At 37.3% G+C, this 20181-nt stretch overlaps 2 protein-coding genes across 3 annotated transcripts in view; one reads left to right on the forward strand and one right to left on the reverse strand.

Moving 5' to 3' along the window:
- Hectd1 (HECT domain E3 ubiquitin protein ligase 1) overlaps window positions 1–6040 on the forward strand; it is a 94367-nt gene extending 88327 nt beyond the window's left edge. Inside the window, exons 39-41 of the mRNA XM_015487577.2 lie at window positions 808–958; window positions 2048–2192; window positions 2308–6040. Of these exons, the coding sequence (XP_015343063.1) occupies window positions 808–958; window positions 2048–2192; window positions 2308–2445 (434 nt within the window). The 3' untranslated portion in view covers window positions 2446–6040. The remainder of the gene's footprint in view (window positions 1–807; window positions 959–2047; window positions 2193–2307) is intronic.
- A 110-nt stretch (window positions 6041–6150) lies between these two features.
- The window catches only part of Ap4s1 (adaptor related protein complex 4 subunit sigma 1), a 34078-nt gene continuing 20047 nt past the window's right edge, over window positions 6151–20181 (reverse strand). For both annotated transcript variants that reach the window (XM_015491760.2, XM_048798717.1), the window contains exons 5-6: window positions 15999–16010; window positions 6151–6657 (exon numbers count right to left, since the gene is read on the reverse strand). In XM_015491760.2, the coding sequence (XP_015347246.1) occupies window positions 6529–6657; window positions 15999–16010 (141 nt within the window). In that variant the 3' untranslated portion in view covers window positions 6151–6528. The remainder of the gene's footprint in view (window positions 6658–15998; window positions 16011–20181) is intronic.

Consider the following 20181-nt stretch of genomic DNA (forward strand, 5'->3'; position numbering starts at 1 on the left):
ATTTTCAAAGTGTAGAATGGTGTCATGTTTGCTCCTCTGAAGTAATGGAGATCCACTTTTGGCCTTCATTTCTTCTTTTTGGTACCAGGGATTGAACCAAAGGGTGCTTACCCACTGAACCACATCCCCAGCCCCAGCCCCAGCCCTTTTTTTTTTTTTTGGAGACAGCTGACCCTATCTTTGAACTTGTGATCCTCCTGCCTCAGCCTCCCAAACTGCTGGGATTACAGGCATGCACCACCATGCCTGGCTTATTTCTTCCATTTCTAAGTAGACATCAGGTTCCATACTTTCTACATTACACAATGAGGATGATTTAAATCATGGAAGCCAAATTACTTTTGAAAATGTGAACACAGCTCTGGCCACTTAATGGGTAGTTAAAAGAATTTGGCTGTTGACCACTGCGGCCAGTCTCTAGCAATTTTTATTTCAATTAACATTTGTTTCCATCTTCTGCCCATTCAGTTGACAATAGAATATTTGTTTTGAAATTTGGTATTTTGGTCAGGCCCAGTCGTGGACACCTATAATCCCAGGGACTGGAGGGGGCCGGTAGCTGAGGCAGGAGGATTGCCAAGTTTGAGGCCAGCCTCAGCAATTAAGCAAGACCCTGTCTCGAAATAACAAATAATAATAAAAGAGGTTAGGGATGTAGATCAGTGATAAACTACCCTTGAATTTAATCCCCAGTACAAAAAAGAAAAGAAAAAAGAGAGGAAAAGATAGTTGGTATTTTGGTATCATGAGTTTTAGAAACTGAGCTGTTTTTTTGTGTGTATGTGTTTTTACTTATGTATAATGTAGATGGATTTAACAAAGTTTTTCCAATGGAGAAATTAAGTTCCTTCAGCCATGAAGAAGTCCAGATGATTCTTTGTGGAAATCAGTCACCATCCTGGGCAGCGGAGGATATTATCAATTACACTGAACCTAAGCTGGGCTATACACGTGACAGGTATGTGTTAATTTTTAATATCTACCAAACTGTTTATAAACAAAAATCATTAACTATAACTCAATGAATTATATTCATAAAAAATGAGAAATTAATGAGGATGCCAAGATGCATATCCATTAATAAGTCTAGAAGACAGTTATACTAGAAGACAATTGAATCATAAATGATATTAAAATTCCTTTTCTCATTGTGTTTTATTTGTTAATTATTTTAAAATTTGGGTAAATTGGAAATCCTTAGGCTGCATTATATGTATATATGTATACAGAGAAGAACACAAATTGTATATACAACTTAAAAGAGAATTTTCACAACATGAGTATACCTGGGAAATTGGTACCCAGGAAGAAACATCAATTCTTCTTTCCCACCATATTCTCTTGTAGTAATTAAGTCACTAAATTTGATTAATTTTGCTTCCTTTTCTACTTTGATAAACAAAATTATGTAGTCTATATTCTTTATGGTCTGGTTTCTTTTAACAATATGATTATGAAATTCATGTTGCGGCATATAGAGGTAGTTTATTGATAGGTAGTATTTCATCATGTAATCCATCACAAGGTTAATTGATCATTTTACTGGAATGAAAATGGAATATTTCAAGCCCCCTTTGACAAATTTAGCCTTATTATGCAAGTACATCTGGAGCTTATCTGATTTGCTGACTTTGTTACAATTTTAATCTTACATTCCATCAGTGTTTCATTTCTTATGGTTTAAAAGTACAAGATAGCCTTTGAGGGACTGTCTTTGAGGTTTTAAAAGTAGCTTATATCAGCTCATTTAATACTTACTCAAAAGTCCTTTTTTTGTGTGTGTGGTACGGGGGATTGAACTTAAGGGTGCTCTTGTACTGGGCCTTATTCCTAGCCCTCTGACGCTGTCTTGCTAAGTTGTCAAGGCTGGCCTTGACCTTGTAATTCTCCTACCTCAGCCTCCCAAGTAGTATTCTTCGGACAAGTGGATTTTTGGTGTGTGTGTGTGTGGTGGGGGGGTAAGTTATTGCTGGTTTATAAAGTAATGGTAGTGTTTTTCATTTATATCTGCTAGCAAATCAATAAAACTATACTTTTGTTCTTTTAGCCCTGGTTTCCTGAGGTTTGTGAGGGTTTTATGTGGCATGTCTTCAGATGAGAGGAAAGCATTCCTGCAGTTTACTACTGGTTGTTCAACTTTGCCCCCAGGTGGACTGGCAAATCTGCATCCCAGGCTCACAGTTGTGCGCAAGGTACAAAAACTCTAACTAGTGGGGAATCCAAGTGGAATTTAGTTACATTATGATTGAAGGGAAGAAAAAATATTTAAGCCTATGATCTTCTGTTATTTTTACTTTCTTTTTGTAGGTTGATGCTACTGATGCAAGCTATCCATCAGTCAATACATGTGTGCATTATCTTAAGTTGCCTGAATATTCTTCAGAGGAGATCATGAGAGAACGCTTGCTTGCTGCTACAATGGAGAAAGGCTTTCATCTCAATTGAGTTTGAAGTGCAATGGGAGACATCAGAGACTTTAAAAATACTAGTGAAGCCTCTTGTGTTTGTGTGCAGAGAAGTGTATGATCCTCCACGCTAATGACATTTGCCTTTGTTGCCACCATTAAGGCTTTAAGAACATGTGGAATAAGTTTGTTAGCTGCTAATGATAAAACCAATCCTTTAACAACTCAGCCAGCAAGTATATAGCACAGAACACTGTGTTGCTTTACAAGGGCTTCTGTGACTGGAATAAGGTGGTCCTACTTGACTGTTCCAAAGAGCAGCTTCTCAGATCTTCAGTGTTCACTGGTAAATTTCTAACGGTGTATTTGTGTAAAGTTTGTCATTTCATACCCCACACACTACAGTTGCCATCACTGATCTGTTTTGCTGGCTTTTAAGCTACTTTTGGTCAAAAATCCTGCTTCCTTAAAACACAGAGTTAATGAGCATCTCAAGCTTTTTCTTTTCCTTTTTAATGATGCCTGCACTATCAGAGTATTCTAGTGTTCTCTCTTTTTGTTTGGCATATAATCATGCACAACCTTTTTATTTCTTTGAGGTGGGAGTATATTTTTATTTCCTAAATGCCATACTATAAAGATCAAATTCTTAAATGAGTATGTGCAGCTCAAAAATAAAAATATATTAAGGGGGGAAAACACTGGTCTTAGGTGCAAGGCACACTTAAAGCAAGTTTTATGTTTGGTTGTATTTTCTTTGTATATTATAAACATTTATTTAACATGTTGCAGTTTGAAGTAAAAAATTTCCAAAATGTATGCTCAACAATAATCATTAAAATGTTTGCAGCGTACAAAATTGTGTCATGACTATTTCACTTCAGTCATCAGACCTAAGAACTAGATACTGTCATTTTGAATCATTCAAATTCAGTTTTCTGAAATTACTACATGAAAAAAAAATTACTTTTCTATAATAAATATACTTACTGAACTTGAAAGATTGGAAGAAATTTTCACATATTTGTGACCTTACCGTTTTGTTGTCTTAAGGTATTCTTCAACTAGAAATGGCCAGTTATTTGTGTTACTTTTTTAAATTAGCAGATCTGCTATTCACCTGTGGAAGTCTAAAATCAATGATTTTTAAATGTTGTGTCAGTACAAAAAGAAATAACCAGTATATTGCTATTTCTTGGTTTTAGAGAAGGGGCTATATTTCCATTTTCTACACTCCTATTATTATCTGTGCATATTGGTGAAAGAAATGTCACTAGGCCTGATTCTTCCAAAGAGCCTTTGTTTTAAGGCACTAAATGCATGTTTGAAATAACCCCATATTTACTTTTTAAAAGGTACATTACCTTTCTACATTAGAAGACATAGTTCCTTCTATAGTTAATGATTTTGGTAGTCATCTTTCAGTATCCTCGGAGGATTGGTTACAGAACATCTCATGGATATCACAATCTGAGCATGCTCAAATATATTACATAAAGTGATGTAGTCCTTGCATATCACATGCACTTCCTCTTGTATATTTTAAATCATCTGTAGATTACTTATAATAACCTAATACAGTGTAAATGCTATATAAACATTTGTTATTGATAAGAAAAACAATCTACATGTTCTGTAGATTATAGGCGTATTTTTTATCCCCCTAATAATGTCACTCACTGTTGGTTGAATCCACAGATATAAAACCAATGGATTTGAAGGGCCAACCATATTGTTTTTATTTGCTGCATAAGAATATTGTGATTGTATAATCAGAGGCAACATTTAAAATATTTCATCTCAATGTCAGCTTCACAGATCCCTGTGAGTCTAAAAGTTAAAAGTATAATAGCAATACTTAAATGTATAACCTGTTTCAGTCCAAAAAGTAGTGGTGGTAGTTTATTCAATAAATTCTTGAATACATGATTAAACCTTTATACTAGGGTTAGAATTGATATCCAGCTTATGTGTGTAGTATTGCCATTATTTAAGTATCTAAAATATCTGTTAATTGTCAACTTTTACTAATATTGGCCTGGCAAAGGGGTTGGTAAACTATGCCTGCTACCCATTTTTATATGGCCTGAGAACCATGTAACCATGAGGGGGTTTTTAAATTTTTTAATTGGTTGAAGAAAATTAATGAGTATTTTATGATATGAAAATTATATGAAACTTAAATTTCAGCATAGGTTTTATTAGAGCACATATTCATTCATTTATATTCTACTTATGCTTGCTTTTGTACATAACATTAGAGTGGTGTAGTTAGCACAGACCATATGGCTCACAAAGCCTAAAATGTTTACTGTGTGTCCTTTTACAAGTTTGCTGAGCCCTAGTCTAGCAAGTTGCTACTGTAGGTAAATTGATGAGTCTTATAAAATCAGAACTGTTTACTAAATATTTTATGTGTGAAAAATGAAAGTATCTTACTGAAGTGAGATGATTTCACAGCCTATAGGTAAAATAGTCACATTACAGTTTATTTTCAATGAGTCAAGTATTGTGAGGATCATCTACTAGGGTCTCCACATACACCATGTTATTAAATATTTTTCCCTGTGATATCTACCTAATATTTTTTAAGCTTATTATTCTCTTAAGGTGCTAAAATCTGTGCCAAGATGTAATTCCACTACTATTTTGGTGTGACCCAAAAATTAATTTTGTTCACTCCCTAGCTGCTTCTGGTGTACCAGTTTCGCACTTATCTGAACGTGCTGCTGATTAAATGCTTACCAACTAGGACAGTGTTTCCCAACTAATGTGTCTCAGAAAGACCTCCAAAGCACTTACATTGATGTAGACGGGCTTTCCTCAGACCGTGGCAACTTAATACAAAACTGTATCTTTACACACCTACAGCTAGCTTATTGTTCCCACACTCCATAAGCTTTCCCTCTGCCTTCTTGATGAGTCCACAGCAACTCAGGTTTGCCTTGGGAATCCACTGTGGCTAGTTTTCTGGGTCTTTGTAGATGAAAACTGAAATATGTACATAGACTTTTGGAAAAGCCTCCTCATTCCCTCCTCAGACATACACAAAAGTGTTGCATAGTTAGTCCCTAGAATGTTCATTTATGTCCTATTCTGGAGAACTGAGTGTTGTAGTTGAAAGAACTCTTAAAACATTACATAGGAAGATATTTTAATGTCTGTCTCTCTATCCTCCTCCATTGCACCTGTACTCCCACTCCTAAGTGTATATATAAATACTTTTAACAACGACAGTTCAGTATTTTTCACTGTTGCCTCAGTGGTGAAAGCACATCAAAAGGTTTTTGGAGATATAGGATGTTGTTCTATAGGACTTCATATTTTGCTTCTGAGATATCCTAGGAGGAGCTAAAGGAATAAGAAGTCATTTTATTCCAAACTGAGCAGAGCTATTCTCTTGCATTTTATTTTTAAACTTTGAACTAAAACAAATTTCATTAACAAGCTTATTTGTAAGAAAAACCCTTTAAAATGTGGTATAAATGATATTTGTAAGGGTTCTCTTCTAATGTTTTATTTGATAGTAACATTACAGAGTTAATCATATGATGGCATTGTAATTGCTAACTGCCCTAGAAATGGAATCAAAGGCTTTTACGAACTGGAAAATAAAATTTAATTCTATAATCTTCTTTAGGTATGTATTATAGTAATATTTATTAAAAAGTAATTTTTATTAAGTTTTTTTTTTTAAGGAAAACAAGAACATCTAGAAGACTGTTTTAAATCAAAATGCCACATGTTTAAGTCAACTTACAAATTTTATTGGCTAATAGACAACTGCCACACATTCTTCTTACCACCATCCTACTATTCCTGAATTTAATTTGCAAAGGGAAGCAGAGACCAAAGAGGATTTCTTAGGTACTCAATAAAATTTGAAGAAGTGGGAAAAAAAAATATACTTACAGTTACTGAAAATAAAACTTGCCTCAGTTAAGAGAAGATTTTTCTTTGTACATATTTTAAAATAGCTTTATTTTCCATTTAGGAACTGTGGGAAATACCTATTTATATTGTTTGGAAGGGTACCCCATTTCGTAATAGGTAGTCTTCCATATTCTTTTCAAATGGTCTTCACATTTCCTATGAATTGATGCTATCTGGCAGAGCCTTCTCTTCAGCTTTCTGACATCTTATCAAGAATTTGTAGAGGGGCAAGAATTCTTGCCCGATTAGTTTCCACAATGCAGCCATTTAACACCATCTCGTCCAAAATGATGTGTACTTTATCCAAATTAAACATTATCTAGGGTCATATTAAGGAAATTAATTTTAGAGTTATATGTCAACATTTAATAAATAATAAGTTGTAGCTTAGCTTGGAATTTCCCCAATCTAAAATAATCTTAGCATGAGGGTTTTTGTAGATAATTTCTGAAATTAAAATTGGTATCCAGAACTGGGGCTCTAGCTCAGTGGCAGAGTGCTTGCCTAGCACATGGGAGGCACTAGATTCGATCCTCAGCACCACATAAAAATAAATAAAATAAAGGGATTTTGTCCATCTACAACTCCAAAAAAAAAAAAAAAAAAAAAAATAGAATTATAAAAATAATAAATTGGTATTTGAAATTATTATAGTTGGTATAACACATAACTAAGCTAATAAGGTTAAATTAGGCATAGAAATGTAACAACTACATTTTTTAACCAAAGGGTAGAAAACCTATTAAGAGCTGGAGAACAAAGCAAGTAACATTTGCCAAGAGATAATAACCTCACCATCAGGAGCAAATCTTCATGGGACAGTAATAACAACAATAGCAATGATCTGTTAAATATTCGTTATGTTCCAGGCATTATGTTGAGTGCTTTTCATATATTAATATAGTCTCATTTTATCTAGGAGCAAACAGCTTAAAGCCATTGTCCAAAGTCATACAAGTGGTATATGTCAAGAGTTGGAATTTAGGCCCAGAGTTTGGACTTAACTGCTCTGCTTTTCAGGCTTCTCAGGAAGGGCCTAAGGCTTTGGAGTAGACACCCTCCCTCAGATCCCTCTCCATCTCTACCCCAATCAGTGTCTTTATAGCAAAGTAGAAAGAGATTATTCTCTCAAGAATCCCCTTCATTTGAGTACTTACCTTTTCTTTCATGAAAGGAGAAGGGAAACTGGAGTGAGATAGTGGCAATAGTTGAATGTTCCTGAATTTTATACTTTAATTAATTATTTTATTGTTTTTTGTACAGGGATTGAACCCAGGGGTGCTTTACTACTGAGCCTATATCCTTTTTGGCCCTTTTTATCTTGAGACAGGGTCTCACTAAGTTGAAAATCTTGCTAAGTTGCAGAGGCTAGACTTGAACTTGCTATCCTTCTGCCTCAGCCTAAGGAATCCTTGGGATTATAGGCATGCATCCTCATGCCCAGTCAGTTTTACACTTTAATATGTGGTGTTTCCACTTTAAAGACATCTATTTATGAGAAAAAAATAAAGCTTGTTTCAAATAGACATACTTCAGCAAAGAAGTGATTAAATACACTAGGGGAGTTCATAATTGAATGGTGAATCTTAGAACAAATCCTTATTGTAGGAATGTTATTTTCCATAACCCTTCAGTTATCACCTGATTTTTATTTTTTTAAACAATTCCAGATGTTCAAAGTGACATTTGCTTAGTGAAGTACATCTACAAAGAATGGGACAAACCAAACTGTGAATGACTTAGGTTTCTATTAGACTCTGTTAATATCTCATTAAGCTTTGTATAAATAGTCTTTATTAGAATTAACTTTTTCAAGAGTTGATGGGAACTATCCTTAAGTGACCCAGGGGAAAAAAAAAAAAAAAGGTTTACTCTAATCTACCTATTAATAATGTCTTCCAATTATATAGTTGATTGCTTTTCCCACGGCCAAACTGGGACTGGAATGAATGCTAGGCCCTTGACTCAAACCTGTTCACCAGATCCAGAAGCCAGAATGTACAAGCTGAGACAAAGTGGGAATGATAGCCAGGTAAATGTTTTTTTAAAAAGCAGTTGAGCCAGACATAGTGGCTCATAGGGCCTATAATCCCAGCTACTCTGGAAGCTGAGGCAGGAGGATCCAAGTTCCAGGCCAGCCACTGTAATTTAGTGAGACCCTGTCTCAAAAAAGGTCTGGAAATGTAGCTCAGTGGAAGAGGACTTGTCTAGCATACCAAAGGCCCTGGGTTCAATCCCCAGTATAGGGCTGGGAAGGAGGCAGAGACTGAAAAGCACAGGCGGCTGCCTAAATAAAGGTATACAGAATCCCCTGTTGTATTCACTGAGGGCAATTATAGTGCCTTTGAAAATGGCAACTTTTCCAAAATGATTTTCTTTTGAGTTTGAAAGAAATCTAATTTTAATCTGTTTGAATTGGTTCAGGGATCAACCTGCTCTGAGGACTGTTCCATTTTTGGTAAGAAGATGTGCAGTTCAGATGTCACCTTGGGCAAATGCCCAATTGTTTTGAAATTCGGATCAGAATTTACTTACTGCTGAATCATATCAACCACTCACAGCCCCACACTCTAAGGACAAAGTCTTTCAGCCAAGTCTGAATTTCCCAACATTCTAGAAACATGAGTTACTCTGAGATCATACTGTGGGCATGTGATTGCCTGTCTACCTGTGTATCTAGTTCAAACCCTAGTAATCATGTAGCTGCTGGCACCGAATGGGGGAAACCAGACCAAATCCAATGTGAGCAGAAGACCTGGAAGCTGATTTCCTCCCTGGAATCATGTTACTCCTTTAAAATAAGGATCCAGCTGTTGTTCACATCTTGATTTGGTTTATGAGCAACTTGTGCACACTGGTAAAGCCAACATTAATGGCATTTGGGCCATATGCCAGGTGAGCAAGGACCAAAAAATACCCTATATGCCAAGCCCCATGGCAATAAATACACAAACACATTTCAACTCTGACATTTGGAATAGGAGGAGGCAAGAAAGGCCTAGACTGTGGGTCTCAATGTAGTGAGCTGAGAAGGACTATTGAAGGAGAAACTTACCTTCAGGCTATATTGAACTTGACTAACTCTAAAGATTCTTAAGGAAACTCGTTTCTTTCATAGGCTTCAAGGACCTGGCATGAACTAGAAACAGCTTCCTAAAGAGCACAGTTATTAATGTCACACTTTCTCTCAACCTTGAAACCTAAGAGCCTTTCTGAATTTCTATGTAATGTGGATTAGAGCTGAACATCTATAGAGTTCCTGTAAGATTAGTGCTACTTTAAATGACCTTTTTTAAAATAAATTGTTTTAGTTTTAGATGGACCCAATACCTTTATTTATTTATATGTGGTCCTGAGGGTGAAACCCAGTGCTTCACACATGCAAAGCAAGCGTTCTACCACTGAGCCACAACCCCAGCCCCTTGAAATCAGCTTTTTAATTAAAGCGATTGAATTCTTTATAGGCCTTACCTTGGAATTGGGATCTCTGGATCATAAAACACTTTTCTCAACATGGTACTTTAATACCGTGTTGGTCTAGTTATCCTTTAATTAAAAGTGAGAAAACTCATTCCACTGCCTTTCCTACCCCCCACACTCCCTCCCTTCTCCTCCCTCCCCTTTGCCCTATTTAGAGTTCATCTATTCCTCCCATGCTCCCTGCCCCATCCCCATTATGAATCAGCATCCTTATAGCAGAGAAAACATTTGGCATTTGGTTTTTTGGGATTGGCTTACTTCACTTAACATTATATTTTCCAACTCCATCTATTTACCTGCAAATGCCATGATGTTTTCTCTTTTAATGCTGAGGAATAGTCCATATATACACACACACATACACACACACAAAAATATATCACATTTTCTTTATCCATTCATCTACTAAAGGACATCTAGGTTGGTTCCACAGTTCAGCTATTGTGAATTGTGCTGCTATAAACATTGAGGTGCTTAACCACTGAGCCCCATCCCCAGCCCTTTTTATTTTGAGACAGTCTTGCTAAGTGGCTTAGGGCCTCCCTAAGTTGCTGAGGTTGGCTTTGAATTTGCAATCCTCCTGCTTCGGCCTCCCAGTTGCTAGGATTACAAGCATGCGCCACCATGCCTGGCTAAGACATACTTTTTTTTTTTTTAAAATATTTTATTAGTTATTGATGGATATTTATTTATTTATTGTGCTAAGACTCAAACCCAGTGCCTCACACATGCTAGGCAAGTTCTATACCACTGAGCCACAACCCCAGCACCTAAGACATTCACAGATACTTTAAGATTGTTCATTTTTACTTTTTTTAATATCAGATATTGAACCCAGGGGCACTTAAGCACTGAGCCACATCCCCAGCTATCCTGTTTCAGCGTCCCAAACTGCTGGGATTATAGGCGTGTGCCACTATACCTGGCAAGATTATTCATCTTTTTGACTCCTCTAACTAAAGACAAACATGCTTCTCTAAAACTTTTCTCTTACTCACAAAGCTTTGACAACACCAAGACTACTAGCAACAGGCATTTTAAAATGTTTCCTTAGAGACTAAATTTCCACAGTCTACAGATGATTAGTAATTTTTTTTTTAAAGTATCAAATTTAGCTAGGCATAGTGATACCTCAGCACTCTGGAGGCTGAGGAGGGAGGATCACTTGAGCCCAGAAGTTCAAGACAGCCTGAGCAATACAGGGAGATCATCCCCCGCTCCCCGCCCCCCCCACCACCAGAAAACAACTTTACTGAATTTATAACCCTTGAGTCAAGCACTCTGGAAACCTAGAGGCAGTTGCAACTCTGCCATACAGTAACTGTCTGGACTGAGGACATGAGAACCTCTTCCTCTAAAAAGCAAGGTTTAACATAATTGTGTGTTCTTTCAACTCCAAAATACTCAGCTCCTGACTCTAACCTTTGAAGGAGAGGACTGTCCTTTCTGGTAATACCAACCCATTCTTGAAGTAGTTATATGCTGTAGCATACGTCAAAAGAAATCCTTTTGTAGTCACTTCATTAACTGATTATCAATTTAACTTTCTAAGAGAACATGTAGAGAATTTCAGTTCAGTGAGAAGCTGTCCTCTCAATATGGGATGGCTTCCTTGAAGAATGTTTTGTTCTTTTGGCTTTTATTTCTGTTGCTCCTAGTTTGAACAAGTACTTTTGCAATTTCTCATTAAATTAGGCTGAGATTATCTCCAATGGAGAGAAGCTTCATTCTGGTTTCTGGACCTCTAAAGGTATGTAAGACTTTAGGAAGTCCTGATCAGCACCTACTTGAAAGTCTCGGTGGTGCCAATCACTGCTGCCTTCATGCCACCCCTTCAAGAAACATCTTGCTAGATGCTGGCTGAGGCATGGGGCATAGAGCACTGAGACCCTTCCCTATACCTTGACCCGCAGCAGCCATAAACAGAGGATGAAGCAGGCTGCTTTCATATTACCCATAGGAGCTTTAGGGTTCTAGAATCAATCACCTTTTGGGATTTATAAAATAAAAACAAACATTCAAAAGGGTTTTCAGACAAGAATACATTGTGGCATTGTACAGTGGCACATGCCTGTAATTCCAGCAACTTGAAAGGTAGCTAGCTCAGTAACTTAGTGAGAATCTGTCTCAAAAAATAAAAAGGGCTGGGGATGTAGCTCAATGGTAAAGCACCCCTGAGTTCAATCCCTAGTACCCCTCCCTCCAAAAAAAGAATACATTGTGGATTCTAGGCCTAGCTTATATTTGTGTAGTAGAGGGGACACAACAGCATGCATAGGGATGCTAGTGCTTCTCTTCCCATGCATGTATGGGACATCCCAATTACCCTGCCTGAGTACTGCTTTTTTATTCTTGCTCCCAGTCCTGGGGTGGATTTGGGAGAAATGCCTCCATAGGCCCTACTAGCAGGCTCTGGAATGTCTGGCACCTGAAAAGCCAGAAAGTGGAGGGGGAAGGCCTTTAGGATTCAGGTCAGCATCCTTGTGCCATGGGACCATGAGTAGGGAGGATTGGGGTTGCTGCTGAAGCAGAGCAGAATGGGACCCAAGAAAAAGACTGGTTGTCCAGGTCAGAAGGCATATAAATGTGTTCCATTACAGCCAAAATAAAACAAGTGTTTCAGCCTCTTTAAAGGCAGCAAATACCAAAAAGGCTGTTGAGGTTTTCTGTACCTTCATGTATACAATAGATGATTACCAAATTGAGGAGGTGTTGGTACATCTCGCAGACAGTGCTGGTCACTGGTGCCATCCTCTGACCATGGAGCAGAGGGGAAGGCAGGCCATTCCTTTCAGTTTGAATTACCTGGAGAAAAGCAAGCCTTCTGGGAATCCAGAGCAGGCATACGGGGGAGTCTCATCAGTTGGTTCTTAAACAAATCAATCTTAGTTCATGAAATTTGAAGTCTTGAAAAAGTCTACCAAGCTATGAGATGGGGTGAACTTTCCTATAGAAATGAGGCCTCCTGAGTCCTCAGGCAGCATTTCAGTCCAGTGCAGGGAAGGGACTTTGAAGAGTACAGGAGCCTGTTCACAGTTGTGAATGATTTAGGTCATTGCTGTGCCTGGTCCCCAGGGGGCAATCTGCCCCACCTGACACTATGCACCAGAGGGTTTCACTTACTGGGATGGGAGGGTTTTCAACAAGTCAGATTTTCTGTCCTGGTTTTTTGTGTTTGGGTCATTTCTTTTTTAAATCCCATCTGTCTTGCTCTGTAATGTTAGTTTTACTAGAATTAGAACAGGCCTATACTAGAGAGAAATGCAAATGGTGTATTCTATTTATTTCTCAAAGTCCAACCTTGTGGGCTCTGAGAAACTTCCCCATCCTTTAAAAGCATCAGGATGGAAAAGCTTCTGTGGGGATGGGAAGGACAGTTAAAAGAGACAGACATTATTACCCTAAATGCATGCATGACTGACTACATGACTGGAGTGACTCTGAACCATGTACGGCCAGAGGAATGAGAAGTTGTGCTCCATTTGTGTACCATATGTCAAAATGCATTCTACTGGAAAATAAATCAATAAATTAAAAAAAAAAAAAAAGAAGAAAACTTCTGGAGAAAAAAACTGAATAAGTGGCGCCTTGGGACTTTCATGAGGTTTTCACTTCCCTCTCCTCTTGCTGTACCAAACCAAGCCTTAAATCATGGCTGCCCTAGGTGTGCTGACAAGGAAGTCTTTCTGAAGGCTGAGCAAACAGAGATTATGTGCTCTGTATATTGGGAAAACCAGCTCCTGATTGCAATTATGATAGTTACTTGTTTTCATCTTTCAATCCCAAAGTCTGGCAGAGCAGACCTGAACAATGCTAGCTACTCCAGTATGTCCTGCTTACATGCTAAAGAAAGATGATACAAAATGTGTGACTCTAACTGGAGGGAACAGGAAACTATAGTTGAGGCTCTAAAAGGTTCCCCTTTATTTCTGTTATGGACTGGTCTGCAGAAGTTCTCCTGGACAAAAGAACTATGTAGCAAGCAGAGGAAAGTCATGGGTTTTGGATTTTTTTTTTCATAAGGCTAAAGGTGACAACCTTTTATAAATGTCACAGAAGAGAGGTGTGTATGTAATATAAAATAAATATAAAACTTGGTCAGAGAGAAAGGGAGGGCAAAAATAAAACCATGTAAAATGAAAGGGAAAGATACAAATTATGTGTCTTGGTAGGGAAATTAAATTCAAACTAGAATGCTAGAGGTCATTACACAGATATGTGTCAGATAAGAGCAGGATACAAAGACAAGTACATCTATTTCTACTTCCAATAAAAATCCAGTTAATGTCTGACACATCAGTACAACTAATCCAACTATACTATATACTCTGTTACATCTGATTCACTTTAATTTTCTGGGTTTCTAGACTTATAAGACTTCCTGCTGTAGGTGTGAGGTTATTTAGCTCATTTACCTGGACTCATGGAGATTCCAACTGAGAGGGCTGCTAAAGCTCTTCTGTATAGTTCTCTCATTTTGAGATGAGGGGTTGTGTGCCTTGTCCAATACATATAGTTACTTAATGGATATTGAGTTTCTGCACTCCTAACAAAGTGCCTATTAGCCCTAGCCATCTTCCTGATTTTTAAATCTAAAGCCTTTTTTCCCCTAACTTCTTTGTACAAGTAGGAAAATATTTATCTTGAATTGCTTTAAACAATCTAGTTAAGATACAGTGTTACTCGGCTGGGATTGTGGCTCACTGGTAGAGCACTTGCCTAGCATGTGTGAGGCACTGGGTTCGATACTCAGCATAGCATATAAATAAATGAATAAAATAAAGGTCCATCAACATCTAAAAAAAGTTTTGTTTTTTTTTTTTAAAAAAGAGTTTATATGCTGAATAAAAATATGGACATATTTCCTGGTCTTGGGTCTCCTAGGTCAAAGGGATGGTAGATTTAGGTCACTTACCACCAGAGGGCACTCAGTTTTTCCCAGTTAAAGAAGCTTCCAAATTCTGCCTGTAAATGTATTTTATCAACAGGGTATTTCCTATCATCATAACAGGTAAATGGTCATTCCCCAGAATATCAAGTTGATGTAAACATACTGGTTCTTGGGCTGGGGATGTGGCTCAAGCGGTAGCGCGCTCGCCTGGCATGCGTGCGGCCCAGGTTCGATCCTCAGCACCACATACAAACAAAGATGTAGTGTCCGCCAAATACTAAAAAATAAATATTAAAATTCTCTCTCTCTCTACCTATCTCTCACTCTCTCTTTAAAAAAAAAAAAAATACTGGTTCTTGGCATAGGTGTCTAATTTATATATAGAGACAAACATATGAATGTATGTATACACATAAACATTAATTATAATATATATTTGTTATGTACTAAATATATTTTAGTAGATATTTATCACAATTAGTGTTACTATTTTAGATTCAAGCTTAATGGATTTTCAAAGGACTTCTTTATCCCTTTACAGATTTTTTGAAGAAAAATTAAATTAAAAGTCAATATTCCTGGGTAGGGGTTATAGCTGAGTGGTAGAGTGCTTGCCTTGCATGTGTCAGGCACTGGGTTCAATTCTCAGCACCACATATGAATAAAATAAAGGCCCATCAACCAACTAAAAAATATTTTTTAAAAAAGTCAATATTCCTGTAGAGCACTCACACAAAGCCTAGTGGGTTTCTGCCAAAATCTGTAGGCCTACAGTATTCTAAGCAATATTTGTTCTTGGGGGTCCTTAAGCATTTTTGTTTTAAAAGAAAGAAAAGGAGAACTTTATCTGCTATAAAAGGAATACAAGCCAGGCAATTTCTTTAACCCTTTAGTTTATCAACCCTGAAGGCCTTCTTCTGATCATGAGGGGATTTCTAGAGATTTATACCTGCATCCCTGAAAACGCATTCTCTCTCTCCAAAGATGAAGCCCCTTCTGGCTGTTATATTCATTTTGAACAAGCCTATTCCATGTGCTTAAAAGAAGTTACTATATAATAGTTATTATTAACAAATGCCATAACATTGCCCTGTCTGGGGGAAAAAAAAGAGTCTTAAAAAAAATTGTCTGTAAAAAAGGCTGCGGTAGGATTATGTGAAACACCTGCACCTCTGGCTGTCCTATCAGTTGCTGATGACAGACATTCTGGAATCTGTTGAACCGTTTTCCTGCCCCATGGCACTTCTGCTTTGCCAAATACTGTGGAAAACAGTATTGAAAAAGGATACATCTAGTTCACTCTGGAAAAGAGAAAAAGAATGCACAGGTAAGAAGGACACACAGGGACTGGACACTCTGAGCACAGGCAGCAACTGCTCTGCCTCCAAGCCTAACAGCAGCAGGAGAGGCTGCTGCTGTGTATACAGAAGCCTAAGCAAGAGCATGAGCCCTGACTTGGGTACTGCAGCTAAAAACAAACAAACAAACAAAAAATGCAGGCTAGAAGAATTTTTGAGGGCAGAATAATTCATCTTCAGAAAATACAGGACATAAACTGAGCACAGTGGCACACACCTGTAATCCCAGCAACTTGGGAGGCTGAGGTAGGAGGATCACAAGTTCAAGGCCAGCCTTGGCAACTTAGGAAAACCCAGTCTCAAAATAAAATAAAAAGGCCCGGGGGTGTAGCTCAGTAGTAGAACACCCTTAGGTTCAATCCCCTGTACCACCAAGAAAAAAAAAAAAAATCAAGGGAATAATCAACTAACTCAACCTTTACAGATGGTAGGTAATTTGATATGTGTATCAGAAACCTCAGCAATGTGCTATACCCTTTGAATCCATTGATTTTACTTATACACATCTATCCTAAGGAAACAATCAGACAATGGTATGTGATATGATATTCACAGTGAGGCTGGTAAGTGTCTATTAAGGTGAAAAAATTGTGTCTGTACTGAACAAGTACAAACTTTTATCCTCCTGTCATTAATAAAATGATTAAAACTATTTACATAGCATCAATTTGTACAGGGTATTATAAGTAATCTAGAGATGATTAAAAGTATGTGAGAGGATAGGCACAGATTACATGCAAACACCAAGCCATTTAATATAAGGAACTTGAACATCTGGGGATTTGAGGATCCATCAGGGTAGGATTTGTCCTGGAACAAATGCCCCACAGATACTGAGGGATGATATATGACTTGCACATATGTATGTAGAGATGCATGTTCTAGAGATACAGACAGATATATAAAGTCTAAGAGGAAATGTACTTAGCAGCATTTATCACTAAGTGATGGCTTACTGATACTCCTTCCCCCACTTTAAAAAAATGCTTAATTTTTTTAGAGTAGCAGAGATATCCAATGTATATATACCCTGCCTTCACACACGCATGAATGTTTTGTCACCCTGTCACCAGAGAAGTGTGTTTGTTACAACTGATGAGCCAACCTGGACACATCACTGCTGTGCTGTGCAGAGTCCACAGTTCAAATTAGGGTTCACTCTGGTGTTGTACAGTCTGTTTCTGGACAAATGTATAATGGCATGTAGCCACCCTCCTCTTTCATTCTACTTATATGTATTTAAATTTTTTTTCAATCAAAATAGATATTTATATAATGAAAAAGTCTCAGAGGGTGAAAGGACTTCAGGTCTCTCAAATGTGGCATTGAAACCCCTGCTACATTTTCCTCAACAGCAATAGCCCTCACCTCTGTGGAAGTGCCTTCTTTGAAGTTAATTGGTTTGGCTTTTGGTTCTTAAAATGTGATGCAGAGATGCTGCTTTCAGCCGAGACAGCATGAGACAGACCTCTAAATTTAAAATCCGGAAACTCTTCTAAGATGAAAAATATCCTCAGAAAGCATGTTTAAAATGCACAAACCTAAAAATAAATCTTAGATGACAAAGCACTCTCGATGAGTGGGACAGATCCTGTTTTCTTTCCTATTAGTACTCTCCTCTCTTCCTCTTCTTTTTGGTATGGTTTCATCCTAAACTAGGTCATCCCTAGTGCAGTCCAAGTCCTGCATAATTGCCTAGCCTAAAGTAAATTTTAATCTTTACTTCTGTGGTTTATGTGGTCACTGACTCTCTCTCCCTAAAATTATAGCTACAATTCAACAATGTGCTATTTATTTTTAGTTACTGAATATAATAATAATATTTTTTTTAAAAAACAATGATAGTGCTTGTACTCACTTTTTATTTTCCCAAGTTAAAGACATTGTTGTTTTCAGAAATTATAATCTTCTTGGTGTGTGTTAACTTAAAATAGCTAATCATTGCCAGCCCAGAATCACAGACCCTGACTAGCAACAAGTCTAGCTTAACATGAGAGTGGTCACCAGGAGATAAGTAGGAGCTAGAGCTATACTGTTCAATATGGTAACCACTGTGCTAATGTGGTGATTTAAATTTAAATTAGTTACAGTTAACTAGCACTTAAATTTCAATTCCTCAGTTACACTAACCACATTTCAAGTGTTAAAAGCCACACACGGCTAGTGCCTACCATACTAGGTTGCATGGATATAGAACATTTGTGATATTGCAGAAGGTTTTATGGACAGTGCTGGTCTGTGGTACTGTCTCCAAGCAATCAACAGAGAGATATTTTTAAAGCTAGTCCCAATGCTGTCTGTTCCCTAAGGGCCTGTCTTGGGAATGGCCTGACCTCTTGACCTCTTCAGCTTTGGAGGGCACCAATCCCTTCCTGGACAGATGTCCTGTCTCACTGCTGGCCACTATCTTCTCAGCTTCACTCCCTGAATTAGGAAATCGCTGACAGCAAACTTCAGGAACTAAAGTAATGGTTCAAAAACTTGAACATGCATCAGAATGAGGGGGCCTCCACCCAGAGTTTCTGATTCAGTGGTCTGAAGTGGGCTCAGGATTTGTATTTCTAATCGTTTCCAGTACTTGCTGCGGCACCAGGAACCAGACTTTGAGAACTACCACTCCAAGGCAACAAAGACTGGCTAGTTGATTGGCCCGTGAAGATGTTTGCCAGAATTCAATGCTGGCCTTAGGAGTTTGACTGAAGATATAACTTCTGAATGAGTTTTGCCTTTTGCAGGTTTTGGTGTACTCAATATTATTAATTATGGATTCGACTCCACTATTGCCTCAGGAAGAAGTTTGGAAAGAATTCCTTCCTAATCCTTTTACATGAAAGCAAAGTTAAACAAACAACCTTGAAAAATAATTAGCCTTTACCATTGCTACTACCAAAGAATGTCTACTCAAGGCTCAGGAAGGCCTATCATAGCAAGTAAACCATATTCACATGTTTTTGTTTGTTTGTGGTTTTGGGGATCAAACTCAAAACCCAATTGATTCTTTTTTAAGACTGGTTTTCAAGCTAACTGCAAGCTACAGAATCAATATTGTAAAGGACTAGCATAAGGATAAACATATAGACCAATGGAATGGAATAGAAATGAGAGTCCAAAAATCAGCCCTCATATTTATGATCAAATGACACACAATAAAGGTACCAAGACAATTCACTGGAGGGAAATAGTTTTTTCAACAAATGGTGTTTGTCCATCAACTGACAAACAGATAAAGAAAATACAGTATATCCATAAAATGGAAGATATTGCATAATGAAAAGTAAAAGTGCTGATATATACCATATCATATGGATCTTAAAACAATATGCTAGTTTAAAAAAAAATAGCCACAAAGACCACATTTTGGAAAATTCTATTTATCTAAAATGTCTAGAACAGGCCAATGCATAAAGACACAAAATAGATTAGTGGTTACTCAAGGCCTGGAATAGGTGGAGGGGAATATTTAGGGGAAAATGCTAATGTGCATGATGTTTGTTGGATGATGAAATTTCCTTAAACTGTGGTAATGAGCTGTAGGACTATGTAAATACAAAAACCCAATTATACATTTTAAATGGACAAATTGAATAGTATGCAAATTATATTTCAGTATATCTATTAAAATAAAATAAGGGGGATTGGAGTTACAGCTCAGTAGTAGAGGACTTGCCTAGCATGTGTGAAGTACTGGGTTTGAATCTCAGTGCCAAATATAAAAAAATAATTAAATAAAGGCCCATCAATAACTAAAAAAATATTAAAAAAAGAAAATAAGGATGGCTAGAATGGAACTCATTAAGGGGAGCTGAGTTTTCACCCTTAAAGCAAGGGTTTGAATGAAAATGATTCTTAATGTGAAAAGGTACTGTTGTCTTTGGATGGAAAGCAGAGGAAAGAAGAGAGTAAGTTAGACAATAAAATTTTGTAACTAAGTAAAAAGAATTAAAAACTAAGAGGTACATAGCAGACCCAAAAGGGTCTACAAAGAAACTATTAGAGCTAATAAATGAATTCAGCAAAGTGGCAGGATATAAAATCAACACGCATAAATCAAAGGCATTCCTGTATATCAGCGACAAATCCTCTGAAATGGAAATGAGGACAACCACTCCATTCA

Source organism: Marmota marmota, unplaced genomic scaffold, assembly GCF_001458135.2.
Source record: "Marmota marmota marmota unplaced genomic scaffold, marMar, whole genome shotgun sequence".
In the NCBI taxonomy this organism is placed as follows: Eukaryota; Metazoa; Chordata; class Mammalia; order Rodentia; family Sciuridae; genus Marmota; species Marmota marmota.